Here is an 18,810-nt window from a genome sequence, read left to right on the forward strand (position 1 = left end):
ATAATCAATTATATAAATAAACCTACCACATAGTTCTGTAGTTAAAACATTGTATTCAATTTGTTTGGATTAGCGGTCTGAAATTGTGAGCATTTAGCAGTTCTGATTGTTTACATTAAAATGTCAACGCAAAGGTAAACAAATATTGTGAATTTTGTCATGCTTCCATGGAGGCCAATTTATATTTACTTTTGAAAACCTAACCTCCAAACCTTGGACATCCAAGGGGCGTAGCCCGAGAGGAAGTCAGGGAAGTGAATAGGCCAATGACATTCCCAGATATGTGGACCATCTTTGTGCTTAATTTTGACTGTAGCCTATTGGTCTAGTATTTTAGTCGTGGCAGCCGCACAGACAAATAGACACCACTTCATAGGCGAAAATCTCAAGAAAGGGCAGATTTTTTTAAATTTTCCCATATGGCGACAGGCGTGGAGGGGGGGTGGGGAATTGTGCATTTTGCATTTGAAACACCTAATTACCATCCTAGACAACATATAACAAATTTAGAACTACCGGACGATTTGTAAGGTAAACCCGGGTCCTCGGAATTGGCAAACTCTGGAACTCGCTAACCCCATGTTAAACGCCCTATCTTCAAATTTGGTCGATGAGAGGAACTTGCTAACTTGTTCGGTTTCGGAATTGGCTAACTCCGGAACCCGCTAACCCGCTCTATAGCCGGGTTAGCGAATTCCGTCCTCGTACAGAAGTCGCTAACTCGGTCCCTCGGCGGAACTCGCTAAACCCAATCAGAAGCCTCGCGCGCTGTCCAAGGAGCCAAGCACGAAGATTGTTAGCCAGTGTTGCCGAAAGTGTAGTACCTACGATCGTATCGGTGCCATAATATCGTATCCTACGAATAAGAGCAATGTAGCCGATAAAATAAATATATATTCAGAAGTATGTTTAATATTATTCTTATGATTATTATTAGGGTGGAAAATGTATTATAGTCTTAGGGCCCTTTCACACGAGGCCACTGGTGGCGGACACCGGTGTCCGCCACCAGTTACCGGCCGGGAAACTGCAGTGGATGGTACAGGCAACTTACAAGCCACTCTACTACAGCCACTGTACTGGTAGAAATGCTGTACATGCTGTCGAACAATGAACATCTCCTTCTTCTCGCGTTGATAATAAAGAAAATAAGGCAAAGACACAGGCGTACTATACCGAATAGCCGGTTACTTTTCAATTTTGCAAATTAGATCATCAGTATCCACTTTGTTTTCTATTATTTTGTTTATTCTCTTCTTCTGTCGTTTTCCTTTGTCTTTTTCTTTTTCAGCAACGTCCTCTTTATTTTTCTTCTGATCACTCATTTTCACAAACAAACAATTCAACACGAAAACACTCAACAACTACAACCATAGTGCGTTTGTCTTAGCAGTCTGCACGTGAACTGATTCAAAATAGCTGCGTGCTCATCCACTGGTGGCGGCCACTGGTTGCTACGTGTGAAAGCTCCCATATAATTCAATGCCCCGCGACGAGTTGCCGCCACTGCAGTTGCCGGCGGTGGCCGACTAGCAGTTGCGCGAGAAGACACTGCTCGGCCACTGTGTAGTGGCGGGCAACTAAAGTGGCTGTGTGTGAAAGGTCCCATTTAAAATAATGTTAAAGCTGTGGCGGGCAACCAGTGGCGGCCACCGGTGGCGGCCACCAGTGGCCTCGTGTGAAAGGGCCCTTACCATAGACGAACCAATACAAGTAAACTTTACATCCCATTGTAAATGTTGAAGCTCGTTTTTCAGTTTACTTCCGGTGACACTGATCGCTAGTGTCGTCGAAATTGTGTTTCTATTATTTTATAGTTGATTTCATGATTTGTTCTCTACTGTTTGGTTAACTAGGGGACGTGATATTAGTTATTATTAAAACGTTTTATTTGGTTAAACGAGGTTTTAAATTACTAAAAACAAGAAACAAATTGTAAACAAAACACGACCTCTACAGACAGTGCACCGGACAGAACCAACAATAAAATTGTCTTCACCTGGTCTATAAGGATGAGAAATGTACTAACATAAGGGAGTATGTTTTATCTACTTTTTTCTTACTTAAATAGTAGTTTTTTGGAATGCAAAAAGATACTGTACATTTAATTTGGATCTTTTACAGGTTATGAAATATCTATTTTCGTAGGCGGATTATTATTATTTGTTTCTTTTATTCAAATTAATACCATTTTGTGAACTTCTGCAAATAAAATTATTAAGTTTGTGTTTTGTATACTGGGCTTGTAACCTTAAACGCTTGTCCTTGACAGATTGTAATATTTGATTCTTTAAAGGTCTATTATATCTGTCGTGCGAGTGTTAACAATAGTTTGGTTCTTTTTAATATTTCTTTATTATTACCGAAATGATTCTGAATCATCGTACTGTATTAGTAAACAAATAAAATAGTTTCGATATTTTTGTATAGCAGGCACTTGATATAGGCCTACCTAGGCACATTAATTAATAACTTACTAGTGGGGCTTAGGTTTACAATCTAAAAACTGTTATTAAAACATGTAACATTATTACTCAATGATTCAACAAATTTTAGAATTAATTATGCAACCAGCTTTTATACTAGTATGCCTAAAATGCTTTGGTTTGAACTATTAGGCCTAGATTTACAGTTATTCTATAAATCATTATGAAACGTAGCCTATGTCATATTTTTACACGTAAGTTGGACAATGAAACAGCTAACCTTTAATTTTAAATTTATGAATTAGTTATAAAAGTTGTTTTGGTTTATTACGACATCACGGTTAAATTTGCTTTCCGTGTTTGATAACTAAATGTATGTGTGTGTATGTTAGCTTAATTTCATAGAGGTTTAATTAGTACTACTGGTTGATCAATATTTTTCATATTCTATTATTTTCCTATAATACTAGCATTTATATTTAATACCTATCTAAATCCATTCAATTGGCCGTTGTACAGGTAAATAAAAAATCACTTATTAATGATTTTTAATTGCTTTTAGCGAATTTCCCATATAGGGAATAAGCTATTACCGTAGTACTCATGGTAAGACCTGGATGCAGGACCGATTTTGTTTTTCATTTTGAGGTCCCTAGAGGCCAAAAACACCATCCATTCAAATTCATATATATATATTTATATATTTATATATATATATTTATATGTGTGTGTCCGTTAGCACGATAACTCGAGCAAAAATGATCCAATTTTGATGAAATTTGGTACAAACGTGTAAACCTACGTTTATTCGAACGAGTTCGCGATCCAGCATGATCGGACAATGGGAACGGGGGTTTACGGGGGGTTTTATGGGGTAAAAATAGGGTTTTCCCATTTTTGACCCAAAAAACATAAAATTTAGCAATTTCTTTCCAAACCATTTTGTAGAGCTTAAAAAAACAAATAAATTAGTATATTGAAGCGTTATTATGCGCCTAATAGTTACGGAGAAAATTGAAAATTCCATAAAATTGTAAATTTAAAATTCCAATGTTATTCTTATGGAGAATAAGTAAACTGTTGTAGTTTGCTTGTTTATGAACTTATTTTGATCAAATTTGGAAAATGTTTTTATTTCTTACTAACTATTAACATTTTAGAAAAAAAAACAGTTTTACCCTCCCTGATGCAGCAAACCTAAGTATTTGTTAAACTAATTCTATTTAAATAGGGAATAAATGTTATATTTTTAAGTAGACATTTCAGTGTAAATCCAATCAGTCGAATGGAAATTCGCTTAGTCTGCAGGTTTGCTGCGGCGGGGATATTTAATTACTTTGGGCTATGTAGCTGTTAAAAGTGGAATTGATAACAAAAAAACAATAACATTTACTGTATCTTTATTGACACTGACATTTTGAAATACGGCAGTGTACGATTATTTTGTAGTACAAGGTTGGCAACGCTCCATGCAGTGGGCGCGGCCGGGTTAGCGACTTCCAGAGTTAACAAATTCCGCCACGGGACAAAATCGAGTTAGCGGGTTCCGGAGTTAGCCAATTCCTGACTGAGACGGTTAGCCAGTTCCAGAGTTAGCCAGTTCCAAAACACGACCGAGTTAGTGAGTTCCTGAGTTCGTGAATTCCTACGTCTCGTAAACCCCCCCCCCCGCGCCATTTGATATGATTATTTAAGTGACAGTTAAAACTGAAAACCCAGTAAAAACCACTTGATAGTGGCATAAATAATTTTAGAATGAGCATAAAGCCAAACCACCAGTTTATTGTCAAGCAGCATTAGTGAGCGAAATACAAAAACAACTCTACATCCCAGTTAAGTATAGGCCTAGACTAGATTAAGGGTTTTGACACAGGCATAAACCTTTATTAACCTTTTTTACCAAGCCTTTATTACAAAATTTTTAACACAGCATTATTCTAGGTACAAAACATTTGTTAATGTAATTTTATTGAGAAAATCTAGTGATATTACAATATGGAAAAATATGTAACAGTAAAGAAGTCCTAGTATCACACTTAAAAGTTGTCTTATTAAAAGTGTGACACTTGAAATTGACCAGTAACTGGGGGCCAAACTAGTTACACAGTAACAATTAAACAGAACAATGGAGCAATCACCATGGCTTTTGTTTCCAACATACCTCTCTATATTTTTGTAGGTACATTTTGAGAGGCTCAACATAGTTATCAAATCCAAGGGTAGTCATGGCATATAAAATATCTTCTCCATTGATGGTCTTTCTCTTTTCTTGGTGACACCGATCACTGGCCTCACTGGTTATGAAACTGATAAATTCAGAAACACATTCTTGGACACATTCACGAGCATCTTTGGCTATCTGTTAACAAAGTTGATAAAAAAACGGTGTATTAACAAATAAATATAGGGGGAAAATCTGACAGCTGACCATATCTAATTCAGATTAAGTCTTTTGTTAATATTGGCAAAAAATTCAACTCCACAAGTCTTATAAGTTAGACCTAGCTATTTGTGTATTGAGCCCAAAGTACGTCAGTGCCATTCGAGAACTGTAGATGTTTTAGCTGAGTGCGACCAGATATTTTGAGAGCAGCAAACTGTACTCGTAATACACACAACATTTTTCCTACCACCATAATCATAACACACAAATACACTTTTCAGATGTATATAAAATGTCATTTAGGATATGTTTGCGTTAATTATTTAGGTTATGTTATTTGTTTACCAGATGTTAGTGAAAACAAAAACAGTGAAATCAGCTGATTTAGTGAGCGGGAATGAATAAAGTTAAGAGAAAATGAGCTATTTTGCGTATTGTTTACAGGTGTGGCAATGGGATAATTTCCAATGCAGTGGTAGGAAAACTACAGTGGAACCTCAATAAATTGAATCCCAAGGGGAACGGGGAAATTTCAAATTATCGAGTACTTCGAATAATAAAGGTTCGAGTTATCAAGGTCATCCTCCCCAAAATTCGATACATAGAGGTTCAACTCAGTGCAAACAATAAACATCAGTAGAATTGATGGCCTTCTTAAATAATTTTATGGTGTTTTGTACAGTGTGCACTGTATTGGAATGGATAATAATGCAATTATAAAATTTAATACATTAACACATTCCCTGCGGCCCACCAACGGCAGGCGTAGCTCTGGTGCGGCGCAGCGTCGAGCGAACCCATTTGGCTTTCAAGTATTTCGGTCTGATAAATAGCAAATGACGTGCGGTGATGTGCTTTTGCTGAAACACTTAGCACAGATAGCAGCACTTCCTGGAACTAGCCGTCCCATTGTATTGCCAATTGGAGGGAGAAAGATGGGACAACAATTTGATTTCTAAGCTTGCCTAAAGGGGATTTTAAGGGGGAATTTACTACCAACCTACACCATAGTGAAGCACCAATTCCTAGCTAAACGTATACATAAAAATACCCGTTCTGCCCCGTGTGCTGCTGCGCAGAAATTGAATAGAATAAAGGCAATGCTGGCGATCACCGGTGAGCGTTCAGCTTGGCAGAAGGAACTAGAGCACTCACCAGTGAGTGACCCGCAGCAAACTTGTTAAAATGTAAGAAGTATTTTAACCTACAACTGTGTGGTCAGACATTGCAAGTTTTTGTCGGTAGGCCTACCCGTAATTGTTTGTAAAAAGTGTTTATTTATTATGTGTCCGTGTTTTGAATTTAAGCTGTGAGAAAAAAATGTTATATTTGCTACCTGGAAGGAATAAACAGAGGACAGGTAAAACCAAGGCCAGACATCAGGGGTTCTCCTGTATAGAGGTTTTTGGACTAAAACTTATCAAGGTGTTTTTCATGAACTATTCAAATTGTAGAGGTAAAATTAACATTGCAACAGATAGGGAAGTTCAAGGGGAATAAACAAAGTTCAATTTATCAAGGATTTTGAATTATTTAGGTTCGTTTTATTTAGATTCCACTATAGTAAAAGTTACTTTTACAGATATTTTTGCCTGATAGCAAGTTGAAATACAAGTTTTACTATGGTGGTCATTTTTAACTTGCCTAATTGGAACTCATGGATATCTTATACTTTAATATGAGCAATGTCCATTTGTCTGTCTGTCTGTAATATATATCTTGAAATCCTGCAGAAGGATTTTGACTACATTTTGGAGTTAGGGACTTGTAGCCCTAAAAACTTGATTGGTGACAGCCACTACCGTAGGATAATTTGTATTTCGCTACATAAACTAATTTAAAAATAAATGAGTGATGAGTGTTTCGCGTGTTGGTGACGTTTCAGTGTACTGGCATCAACTCAATGTTTCATTCTTATTTAAGGGTAGATTTTACAATTTTTATGGCACTCTTTTAGCGAATTTCCCATATAGGGAATAAGCTATTACCTTAGTACTCATGGTAAGACCTGGACCCGGGACTGATTTATTTTTGTTTGTTTTGAGGTCCCTAGAGGCACCATCCGTTCAAATTCACATATATATGTGTGTCCGTTAGAACGATGACTCGAGCAAAAATGATAAGATTTTGATAAAATTTGGTATAAACGTGTAAACCTACATTTATTCGAACGAGTTCGCGAACCAGCATGATCCGACTATGGGAACGCGGGTTTATGGGGTAAAAACTGGTTATTTTTGACCCAAAAAACATAAAATTTAGCAATTTATTTCCAAACCATTTTGTAGAGCTTAAAACAACAAATAATTTAATATATTGAAGCGCTATTATGCGCCAAACAGTTACAGGGAAAATTCCAAAATATGTTAAATTAAAAATTCTCATGGAGAATAAGAAAACTGTTGTAGTTTGCTTGATTGTAACATATTTTGATCAAATTTGGAAAATGTTTCTATTTCTTACTATCAACATAAAAAAACACACTTTTACCTTCCCTGTTGCAGCAAACCTAAGTACTCGTTAAACTAATCTACTGTATATATTAATACGCAAGCAGTTTTCTTTTCACAGTCATAACTCGATAAGGGCTTGACGGATTTTAACGTTTTAGGTGTCAAACTAAAGGTTTTTTTCAAGTAGATGTGCAAATACGTCTCAGAATATTAAGAAAGGGCATCACTTAAGTAGAGTTAAGGGCTAAAGTTTGGGAACAGTGGCACTATCTGTTGACATTAGATCAAACTCAATTCCCTTTGTTTACAACTAAATATATGGACGTAGTTTGAAATAGTTTTTAAGGTTAACCACGAACTGCAGGACTTATTACTTACAAAGCAAAGCCGAAATTTAGGGCCTATATTTTTTTTAAACATCTGTTAACTAAGTCTGGTTCATAAATAGTTTCCTAGCAAGACTTGACAACAAATAGTTTGTAATGGTTGAATTGATTTAGCTTGCATCGTATTTTACTGAATCATCATGTAGTTTTGGTTACATTTCAGTGTGATTAAGTGAGTGTTTAAAAGTGATTATTCACATCACAGTTACCAGTTACTTTACCATATCATGTAATTTACAATGTATATCAAAATTCCGTTGAAGTGTTTCCTGTTGTTTGGTTAACTTTCGAATTCTATCTAAATTTAAAATTGAATGCCACCAGTAAGACAAGGGAATGTGAACGTGACCGCTCGCATCAATCTCTCCCAATGGAACATCATTGAAGGAACCCAACGGCGCATGAAACACAATTCAAACAAAAAATGCAATACAAAAATATGCGGGAAATAGGGTCACATTGCCAACCCATTTGCCCAATATTTTTAAACTGTGGCAGAAATGTGTAGGGACGAAAGCTCTGAGGAGTCAAGTGAGATTCTTATGTGCATAAGAGACAAAAGAAGTGACTTCCCTCGCTACAATGATGCTACCTGTATAGATGTCGCTGCTATTTTTTTAGCTGAAAACAGAGCACCACTTGGACAAAAAATCTTTTCTTTTTTTTTAACTAATAATGTTAAATGTGAATCCGTTCTAGATCCGTCATTTGATCCACTTACTTACCCTCTTATGTTCCCACCGGAGACTTTGGTTGGGGTCCCTAATTTAAACACGCCTAAAACATCAGTACGTGTCGTACTGGTTGGCGTCAAGACAGGGATTTAGCTTGCTACATTAGGTCTGAAAATCTCTCTTTACAGAGTGTGGTTGACATCTACGTTCAGAGGGCACCCCGCCTACTGTACATAAGAGATAACCGAAGCAGTATGAGAGCGGATCTATATTTAAAAATTGTAGGTTACTTTTATAACTTTTTACAACATAATATCGTTTTATCTATGATAATATTTTCATAGATTTTAGAATGACTCTTTGACTATTTTATTATTAAAAGTTACAGTTTTGCTTGATTTTGAGCAACTGGTTATCTAGTTCTATATAGGGAATAAATGTGATATTTTAAAGGAGATATTTTAGTGTAAATCCAATCAGGCAAATGTAAATTTGCTTAGTCTGCAGGTTTGCTGCAGCGAGGGTATTTTATATATTACATAATATGGACAGCTGTATTCAGTTGAATTACTTAGTGCTAAAGGTTATTGTATAATGTACTACTAATATTTATAGTAAGCAATATACGCTTGAATCGGACTTATTTGTCTTCAGCTAATCCATCATACAAGAGAATTTTAGAGAGTACCGGTATGTTCATGCTTAAGTTTTACTTTTACTTAAAGAAAGATTTAGCTTAGTACTAAAAAATAAATCAAATGAAAGCGTTTAATTTATTGACGGTTTTAATGGAATAAAACCTCTGGTTTAAGCAACCCCTATTTTCAGAGTACGTGAATGATAATCTCTCTCCCCCCCCCCCCCCCCCAAGAGAGTGTAATTTCATGCTCTTATGAGCAATATCTGATTTTGGATGTTCTAACACAAATGTATTTAAAAACTAGGAGAAGAATATGGTTGTAATTTTAGGAATAGATAATCTTGGAGCTAACAAGTACCTATCTTGGAGCTATTGGTGGACCAGTATTGCAGGGAACTGTGAATGTTGACAAAAATAAAATTTGTTTACTAAAAGTGTTAGCACTGGAGTTATGAAGTTTAAGATCGGAAATCTATGGGAGTAAAAATAGATTTGATCATTTCATTATACGGTAGACCCTCTCTTAACCGACCTCGTATTAACCGATAATCGGATTATCCACCTTCGATCATAAAATAATACAGTTTGTTTTAACCGACCTTGCTTTGAGAGCAGTTCGGTTTAACCGCCACTTTCTAGGAATCTCGGCATTTCCGCTCCCACGCTGGGCAATGAGAACTGAACCATAGGCTTATCTCCACAGGATATGACTAAGAATAAGTTATTTTGTATTGATTACAAAAAATATAGCATAGCCTATTGTCAGTTTGTCATAATCGTTCGTAGCGCGAGCACATCTGATCTGATTTGTTATCTGTGCGGCAAATTTTATAACATCATAAAGTGCGTTACGATTTTGAGAACTGATTATCTTATCGCTGGAGTAAACAAACAACGCAACTTGTAGGGAGGGCAGGGTAGGGGGGTTAACAACTCCAAGGTCAAGATAGTTTTTGTGACTCGAACCTCCAGTGAGAGGCTATAAATAAACATCCTGTCTTCTAACAAAATGGTTGCTTGTATCTTTAATTTCGACAAAAGGTTCTGTACTGTATTATGATGGATTTGGAAAGCATCAATTAATACATTACAGTACTAAAGATATTAAAATAGGAATTTGTATTGACTCTTGCTAGTATTATAATATATTTTACTGAAAGTGGGCCTATTTGACTTAACCATGTTTTGTGTTTATTTGTGACTTTTCTATTGTTGTGTTCGTGGGTTGAATTGGACTTAGGAAGTGGACTGAAATAAATACGATATCTTTACATGTTTAAAACACGGCTAAAAACAGATGGTTAAGGTATGACTTTTGGAGGTAGACTGTTGTTGTAGGGACGTACGGTCATGGACGGTGGTGTGATGTAGGTGGAGAAGGGATCAGGTGATGTTTGTAGCCAATGAGATTTATTGAAAATCATACGATTCATAGTGGCGTGATGTACAAGGAAATCCTAGTTACAACGGATATTGAATATTCTTAGGATATACTACATCTATCAATACGAAAAAAGAGTAGTTTATTTTATAAATAATGCAAGTATGACTTCAAAATAATGATTATATAATTCCAAATGAATAGCACTTCATTATGTTGATTTTAGGGATTGCCCGTTTTAACCGACCTTTTGAGTTATCCGACCTAGGTCCAGCCCAATAGAGTCTACTTTAATAATATTCAGATATAATTAATTTACTTGGAAATTCCAAGTGAATCTATATATTTAATACGCTAGGCATATTTTTGACATAATTGTTTTGGAGTGGTGTTGCTACCGATTACCATGGCCAAGGTGTCGTTAGAAAGGTCTTAGCATGTAGTTTTGCCATCAAACAAAAAAACTTTGGAATTCCATCAGGGCTCTGCCCCAGTGACCTTAAAAGTTCCCATGTTATTCTTAGGGAGAATATGTTTGTTTACATTTGAACAGTTGAATACTTTGAAATTGACACTAATATATTAAAAAGCTGGTTATACTAAAATTGGAGACATGTGTTATAAGGATTTATTAGATTAGTTAAAAAGATTGATGGTGCACTGTTTTAAAACAGTTTTTATTTCCACAAAATCAAAACATAACCAAAAAAACTTTCGACATAATGAAGACTGTAAGAAGTCGACCAGGACAGCCAATTGGAGAAGGCCGACAAACTAACTGGTAGACGCGATCAAAAGAAACAAGAAAGAAAAGGAATGAAAACTTGCTCATGAAGGGGAGAGGACAGGTTAGAGCGAATCACAATGACCTCTATCGCTCAGCTCAGGGCGGAATGAGGAAGGGAGTCGTGCTGTAATGCTTTTGTAGACATAATGTGTCTGGACGAGGATTGAAACTGAAGAAAGTGGCTGAAGCCTAAATAGAAGGAAGATTTTCTCGGGGAATTGGCCTGGCAAATAAGTCCCAGACTTGAGCCAGGGATTGGTGTGGGAACGAGGACTTTGCTACAAACATTTACTGACTTGGTTGAAATGAATTATTTACTATTTCAATTCGGGTTGGCCTAAATGTCACAACGGAAAAAAGCGAGAGAGCCTGGATAATTTGATATACTAAAAAGAAAACTGAATTAACACTGTGCTGCATTTCTTAGTAATCATTGAAAGAGCCGATTTGCAAACCATGGAAACATAAGAAAGTCATAGAACACCACCAGGGAGAAGAAAATAGAAATAATGATTTTTTTAAATAGAATTTATAATCGTTATTATGGACAGCCTAATGCGGCTATGTGAGAGGCTATTTGTAGAAAACAAGAAATGCACAAGAAATTTTGATTAAATCGATCTGTTATTTACATCTTGAGTATTTCCATAATCTTTGAGTCAAATCTTTTAAAGTCTTTAGAAATTATGACTGTTATTCGTTTCAAAATAACGCCTGTAATAACTAGCAATTGCTCGAATTCGAGCAACAGGTACACTAGTTAATATTACATCTGGAGGTTTTAATTGGTATAATATTAGCGTAAGCTAAATCCCAATGAAAAAAGGCAGACAGAATCTTAATTTCTAGTGATTTCCATGGCTTGATGTTTGGAAACAGACTGAAAAAACCTTGTTTATAAATTGTAATAATGATAAGAAACTTATGGTAATTTGGTTTACTCACTTTTCCGTTATCTGGAATGGCTTTCTTCATTATTTTGGCTACATTAGCGATTGGCAAAAACCTATCTTGTTCACGTAAAGGGTTTCCAATTTTATGTTCCCCATCATGATTTGAATCATCTGTGTTCTCAGCTGTCAAAACCGCTTCATCTGTAAAAGGAGGAAAAGTTTTAAAACATGGCAGAAATGTAGCATATTGCGGAGCCAAGGAGGAAAGGGGAGGAATATGTTAAAACGAAATAATAATATGTAAACCATTGCTAGGTTTTTTATTGATCTTTTATAGCACATTTTTGATCCACCGAAAGAGATAATTTTCAACACTATCTTGCTTAAACTATACTCCGTTCACAAAATTTTGCAGTTTTAGGGGAATAAGTCCATCTCCTCCATTTGATCCTACCTTAAAAAAATAGCTAAACAGCTGAGGTTTGTCAAAAAGTCAATCAGCTACAACATATACGCTAACCTAAAAAAGAAGTAGAGGAACCGTCTTAATTTTGTGAACAGACTATTATAAGAAACAAGCTGGCCCGACAGACGTCGTCCTGTCCTAATGTGGTTTTATGTCAAATGCTCTTCATTTTCAAGATGAGCTAGTTTGCATGGCTCAATCACGTCCTGGTTGAAGTTTGTTCGCTACGCTCACTCACCTTTAGGTTGCAAATTAGCTGTTGTTATAAATGTAAAAGAAATAATAGTGCTGCACCCTGTTGGTAATCCTTGTAAATTTAATGCTTTTGAACATCATAGAACAGAACCAACTTGTTTAGTTGAAACAGTTGTTAAGATTCAATAATTCCATTTCTCATGAGGTTAACATGGGAAACTCCAGAGCCACTGGGGCGGAGCCCGAAAGGATTTTTGAAATAAGAATATGCCTATATGTTAATCGGGAATGTGAGCTATCATCATGCCAAATTTCAGCCCAATCCGACCAGTATTTTTCGCGTTCACATGTCACAAACATCCATACATCCAAACTTTCTCATTTATAATATTAGTAGGATAAACGGTATCAGCAATCTGACACATATTTTCTCCCATTAGTCCCATTAGCTTGTCAAAAATCTGCTTTAAATCAAAATCTTTTTTATTTTTATTCCTTTTTTCCGTTTTTATGGGAAAATAACATAAGCTACAATAACTTTTGAATCACAATTTTTACAGCAATTGGGGGTTGCACTATGTTGTTAAAAATTATAACGATTACCACATACTAATTTGAACCAAAACCGGCCTTTTATAAAAAATATAATCACATGTTATTGCAAACCTTGATAAGAAGATAAGAAGTCAACATACAGTGTGAGTTTTAAATGATAACCCCCCTATTTTTTTCTACATTTCTTAAGATATCAACTCCAGACGACGTCAGATCATTGTAGAGAATTGATGGGTATACATTTTTGGCCGCCATATTGGATACAAAGTTTATTTTTCAAATGTAAAGGACATCATTTAAAACTAAAATTTTATGCTGAGTACAATAACGCAATTTATTTTTTTTTAATATTGATCGGTTGAAAAGTTATAACAAATTTTTGAAGATTAATTTTTGAACCTGTTCTTATATAAACCTATTGTTAAAATATGACCCTAGTATCAATAATTTGCTAGAAAAAGACATAAATCTAACACTCAACATTTTCGGGTCATATTTTTTTCTTTTTGAAGAATTTGACATTTTCAGATGCCATCTTGGATCCGCTATATTGGATACAAAAAATTATTGTCAAATGTAAAGGTGGGGTTGTGACCCATAATTTAAAATAGATTTTTAGGCTGAATACGATGCTGCAATTCGTTTTTCAAAACCTTATTGTTAAAAAGTTATTAGGAATTTTAAAAAATAATTTATTTTTTCCAATATGGCGGATCCAAGACGGCCGCTGAAAATTTCCAATTAAGTCCCCCTGTACCCAAAAAAGTTGTTTTCAAAGTGATGTCTGTGTGTGTGTGTGTTTCTGTATGTGTACAGTGCTACAGACTACACCTGTGGTCCAATTTTGATGAAATTTTGTATGTATGTACTAAACCATAATATCTCCAGGTGCCTTTTAAAATTTTGATTTTTAATGTTGATTTTTGCATAAAAAAATATAAAATTATATTTTTTATAAAAGGCCGGTTTTGGTTCAAATTAGTATGTGATAATCGTTATAATTCTTAACAACATAGTGCAACCCCAAATTGCTGTAAAAATTGTGATTCAAAAGTTATTGTAGCTTATGTTATTTTCCCATAAAAACGGAAAAAAGGAATAAAAATAAAAAAGATTTTGATTTAAATTTATCTGTTATAGTCCTTAAAATTCTAAACAAAAATAGTGCAACCCCCCCCCCCCCATTCCTGTAAAAATAACGGGTTAAAAAAAGCTAATGAAATGAAACTTTTGTGATTTTCCCCATTAAATACCTCATCACTTACCCATGATAAAGGTTCTTGACAAGCTAATGGGACTAATGGGAGAAAATATGTGTCAGATTGCTGATACCGTTTATCCTACTAATCCTACTAATCCTACTAATATTATAAATGAGAAAGTTTGGATGTATGGATGTATGTTTGTGACAAGTGAACGCGAAAAATACTGGTCGGATTGGGCTGAAATTTGGCATGATGATAGCTCACATTCCCGATTAACATATAGGCATACTCTTATTTCAAAAATCCTTTCGGGCTCCGCCCCAGTGGCTCTGGAGTTTCCCATGTTAACCTTATGAGAAATGGAATTATTGAATCTTAACAGCTGTTTCAACTAAACAAGTTGGTTCTGTTCTATGATGTTCAATAGCATTAAAGTTACAAAGATTACCAACAGGGTGCAGCACTATTATTTCTTTTACATTTATGACAACAGCTAATTTGCAACCAAAAGGTGAGTGAGTGTAGCGAACGAACTTCAACCTGGAGGCGAGTTAGCATAGCGAACGAGCTAACCTGAAGGCAAGTGAGCGTAGCGAACGAGCTCCAACCTAAAGGTGAGTGAGCGTAGCGAACAAACTTCAATCAGGACGTGATTGAGCCATGCGAACGAGATAATCTTGAAAATTAAGAAGTTAAACGGGCCAAAGCCCGCGGGTTACAGCTAGTATATGCATATATTTTTATCAAACTTGGATAATGTATTTATTTTATACTAAGCTATTAATATTTAACTAAAAAAACACTTTACCCTCCCTGTAGCAGCAAACCTAGGTACTTGTTACCAAGGTAACAACCCTAGAATAGTTGTTAACTAGAATGGTTATTTTAGCGAATAGGGAAGTATTTAGCAAATTTCCCTATAGGGGAGTATTGTGATATCCGTGGATAAGTTAAGTTATGTTTTTTGGTTTACCTGCTTTAAATTAAGTTTTAAGTTAATAAATTGTAGAATAAATAAAGAGTTAAACTTGTATCAACTTTCTTTCTTTAGTATTAGTTTACAAATCAAAATTGTTCCCATAGTAACTAAAGTCAAAACATTAAGAAAATAAAACTCAGCTGCTCCTCTATATTGCTTTAGCAACAGGGAGTAGCTATTACCGTAGGTGGCACCTGGACCCGGGACCGATTTACTTTTTCATTTTGATGTCCCTAGAGGCCAAAAACACTATTCGTTCAAATTTTAGCGAATTTCCCTATAGGGAAGTAGCTATTACCGTAGGTGGCATGGTAAGACCTAAGCCCGGGAGCGATTTACTTTTTCATTTTGATGTCCCCAGAGGCCAAAAACACCATTCGTTAAAATTTTTATATATGTATATATATATATATATATATATATATAGATTTATATATATATATATGTGTCCGTGAACGCGATAACTTGAGTAATTTTTGTCCGATTTTTATGAAATTTGGTTTAAAGGTGTAAAGCGGGATAAACTTGAACGAGTTCGCGAACCAGCATGATCGGACCATGGGAACAGGGCTTTACGGGGGGTTTTATGGGGTAAAAATTGGTTTTTCTCACTTTTGACCCTCAAAACACAAAGTTTCCCAATTTCTCTTTATACCTTTTTAAAGAGCTTAAAAATACAAATAATTTAGTATATAAAAGTATTTTTGTACGGTTATTGGTAACGGAGAAAATTTAAAAAATTTTAAATTAAAAATTCCCATGTTATTCTTATGGAGAATATTGTAAAATGTTGTAGTTTGGTTGTTTATGGATATATTTTGATCAATCTTAACACACTTTATTAGTTTCCTTGTAGCAGCAAACCTAGGTACTCATTTAAATATATTTAATTGAAAATCAATTCAGACAAATGGAAATTCGCTTAGTTGTCAGGTTTGCTGCGACGGGGGTGCTTATATATGTATGAAGGGCGCCTGGAACTTTCTACCAATATTTTACAGCATTGCTCCTCGGTAATTATAGTAACAATTATAGGAGCAATTTCAGTAACATTAGGGGTGTTATTTAAATATATTTAATTGAAAATCTAATCAGGCAAATGGAAATTCACTTAGTCTACATGTTTGCTGCAGTGGGGGTATTTAATGATTCAATGATACTGGGATTTTTGTTAAATAAATATGACGATGCAAATGGGTTAACATCTATCGCGGTCAAGGAGACACAATCATCATCTCCCGAGTTCAATGGAATCAATGTACAAATCTAATCTAAAAATGTTTGCCTTCACTGTAGTCTAATTTGAATGGTTTGTATTATAAATACAATGTGGTGTCAGTCCTCCTGTCTTTCAGAACACAAAAACCACTGGACAGATTTAATTAAAAACAGTCAATAAATAAGAACACAGATCCGCCATTTTCTATTTTACTACACTTTGGTTTGCCTTGTGCTCCAGAGTTTCCTACAGTACAATATTCTACATTGTGCATTCATCAAGAATTAGCGTCATGAGTAAATGAAAATACGTGTTATTTTCAAAATGTGCATAAAATTCGTTTAATGAGTAGAAGGGCCATGCGATCCAGCCACTTCTTAACTCACCAAGTAGCTTTAACTCACCATCCATTTCATCTGTTTGTACCATGTAGCTACCTTCAGTGGTGAGGAATGTGCCCCCTAGCTCATCCCCACTCTCACTATTATCCATTATCAAACTAATGTTGGATCCTGAAACAAGTAAAAATGCGGTGAAATGCAGTAGTATGAGTAATAAAGATACCTGGGTCCAATATATCTTCCACTAACCACCACTAAATCACCCACATTTCCTGTCGTAGCTCAAACTCTATTGAAAAGAACCCACCTATCTTGCCAAAGTGCACAATAATACCTTAGCTGCATATCACAGCCAGCTTTTATGCTATTTAATTTTTTTTGTCCTATGACGCTAGGCACGAGCCTGGGATTGTTTTTCACATTACTTCAGGCTAGACCTAGGGGTTGCGGCATTATCACTTAGATAAAATCCATGGGTGACTTGGCGGGGATCAAACCCGGGACCTCAGGGACTTAAGTCCCGCGCTCTAACCACTACGCCAGCTCGCTCCCCCTTATGTTATTTAATACATCTAATTAATACATAGTGAACAGAGAAATAATTATGTGAATGGACTTATTCTGATTCATAATAGTAACTACATGTAGCTAACGTGAATTCAAATATTAATCAGGCTATATAAATTTGGAATATTGATCACGAGACCACAACCGATTTGGTAAACTTAATAAATTACATAAATATTCATTCATTGCCCTAGTCTACACCCTTCCCCAACCCCTACTATATTATCTACTCAAGCTAAGGCTACTCATCGGATTGAAGATGTCCAGCAGGCCACTACCACGCACACACTACACTGTCATCCCTCCCTCTCGTCTACTCGTGGCAGATCTTTGCGTGCACGCGCATCTAGTCATTGCGACATCACGTGACTTTACACACACTAAGGCTTGTGTCATATAGCGGGGCTGCTACATAAACAATGTATGGAAAACAAAAATGTACACAGTAGAATCTCGATAAGAAATGCCTCAAGGGGATTAGGAAAATAGTCATTGTTATTGAGATGCTCTTCTTGTCGAGAGTCGTGTAAACAAGGTCGTTTCGGCCACTAGTCATGTCATCAAGTTCAATAAAGCGCACTTTATACAGTAATAAGTGAATTTCAGAACTTATGCAAACACATATTTTTCAAATTATTATGTATATGGTACAGTACAGTTAATATCGAGCAACGAATTGAAATAGGTTATTAGGCCTAAATCAAATGTAAGTACCTATGGGCCTAATCAAAAAGATTACAGTTTAATTTTTTAGTTATGGTAGGCCTACATTAATACAGTATACAGGGTGGACCGTATGTTTATTTTCAACAACTACACTTTTTTAACAGACATGTGGTATATTTATCATTCCCACTGGCACTTGGGAGAAGTAGCGCAGGGGGGGGGGGGGGAAGCTGTTTGCCCCAGGCAAAAACCTTTTTCCACATTAGGCTTGGTGGTACACAACTCAATGTTTCAAAATGATATCTGTATAGTTAAAAAAGTGTAGCCTATTAACTTAATATAGTAAAAAAGTTCTAATAGGCCTAACTGAATATGAGCAATAATACATTATGATTTAATTTCATAGATTGTTGGTTCTGAATCAATAGTTCAGTCATTAACCAAAAATTAAACCATACTGTTTGAGTACAACCTGCATAAACCAATACTCTATATGATTTGGTGTGACTAAACTGTTAATTCTTAGCTTAGTTTTTAGTTTGTAAGTTGACTTGATAAGCTTATAAGTTTTATAAACATTCTAGAGTCAACATA

At 35.5% G+C, this 18,810-nt stretch overlaps 1 protein-coding gene across 2 annotated transcripts in view; it reads right to left on the reverse strand.

Moving 5' to 3' along the window:
* Positions 1-18,810, reverse strand: part of LOC128985909 (nuclear transcription factor Y subunit beta) — a 55,388-nt gene that overhangs the window by 20,068 nt on the left and 16,510 nt on the right. For both annotated transcript variants that reach the window (XM_054405890.1, XM_054405888.1), the window contains exons 2-4: positions 17,047-17,154; positions 12,076-12,224; positions 4,588-4,785 (exon numbers count right to left, since the gene is read on the reverse strand). In XM_054405890.1, the coding sequence (XP_054261865.1) occupies positions 4,588-4,785; positions 12,076-12,224; positions 17,047-17,134 (435 nt within the window). In that variant the 5' untranslated portion in view covers positions 17,135-17,154. The remainder of the gene's footprint in view (positions 1-4,587; positions 4,786-12,075; positions 12,225-17,046; positions 17,155-18,810) is intronic.

Source organism: Macrosteles quadrilineatus, unplaced genomic scaffold (genome assembly GCF_028750875.1).
Source record: "Macrosteles quadrilineatus isolate MER2022 unplaced genomic scaffold, UCM_ALF_1.0 Scaffold_2__2_contigs__length_208266976, whole genome shotgun sequence".
NCBI classification, from domain to species: domain Eukaryota; kingdom Metazoa; phylum Arthropoda; class Insecta; order Hemiptera; family Cicadellidae; genus Macrosteles; species Macrosteles quadrilineatus.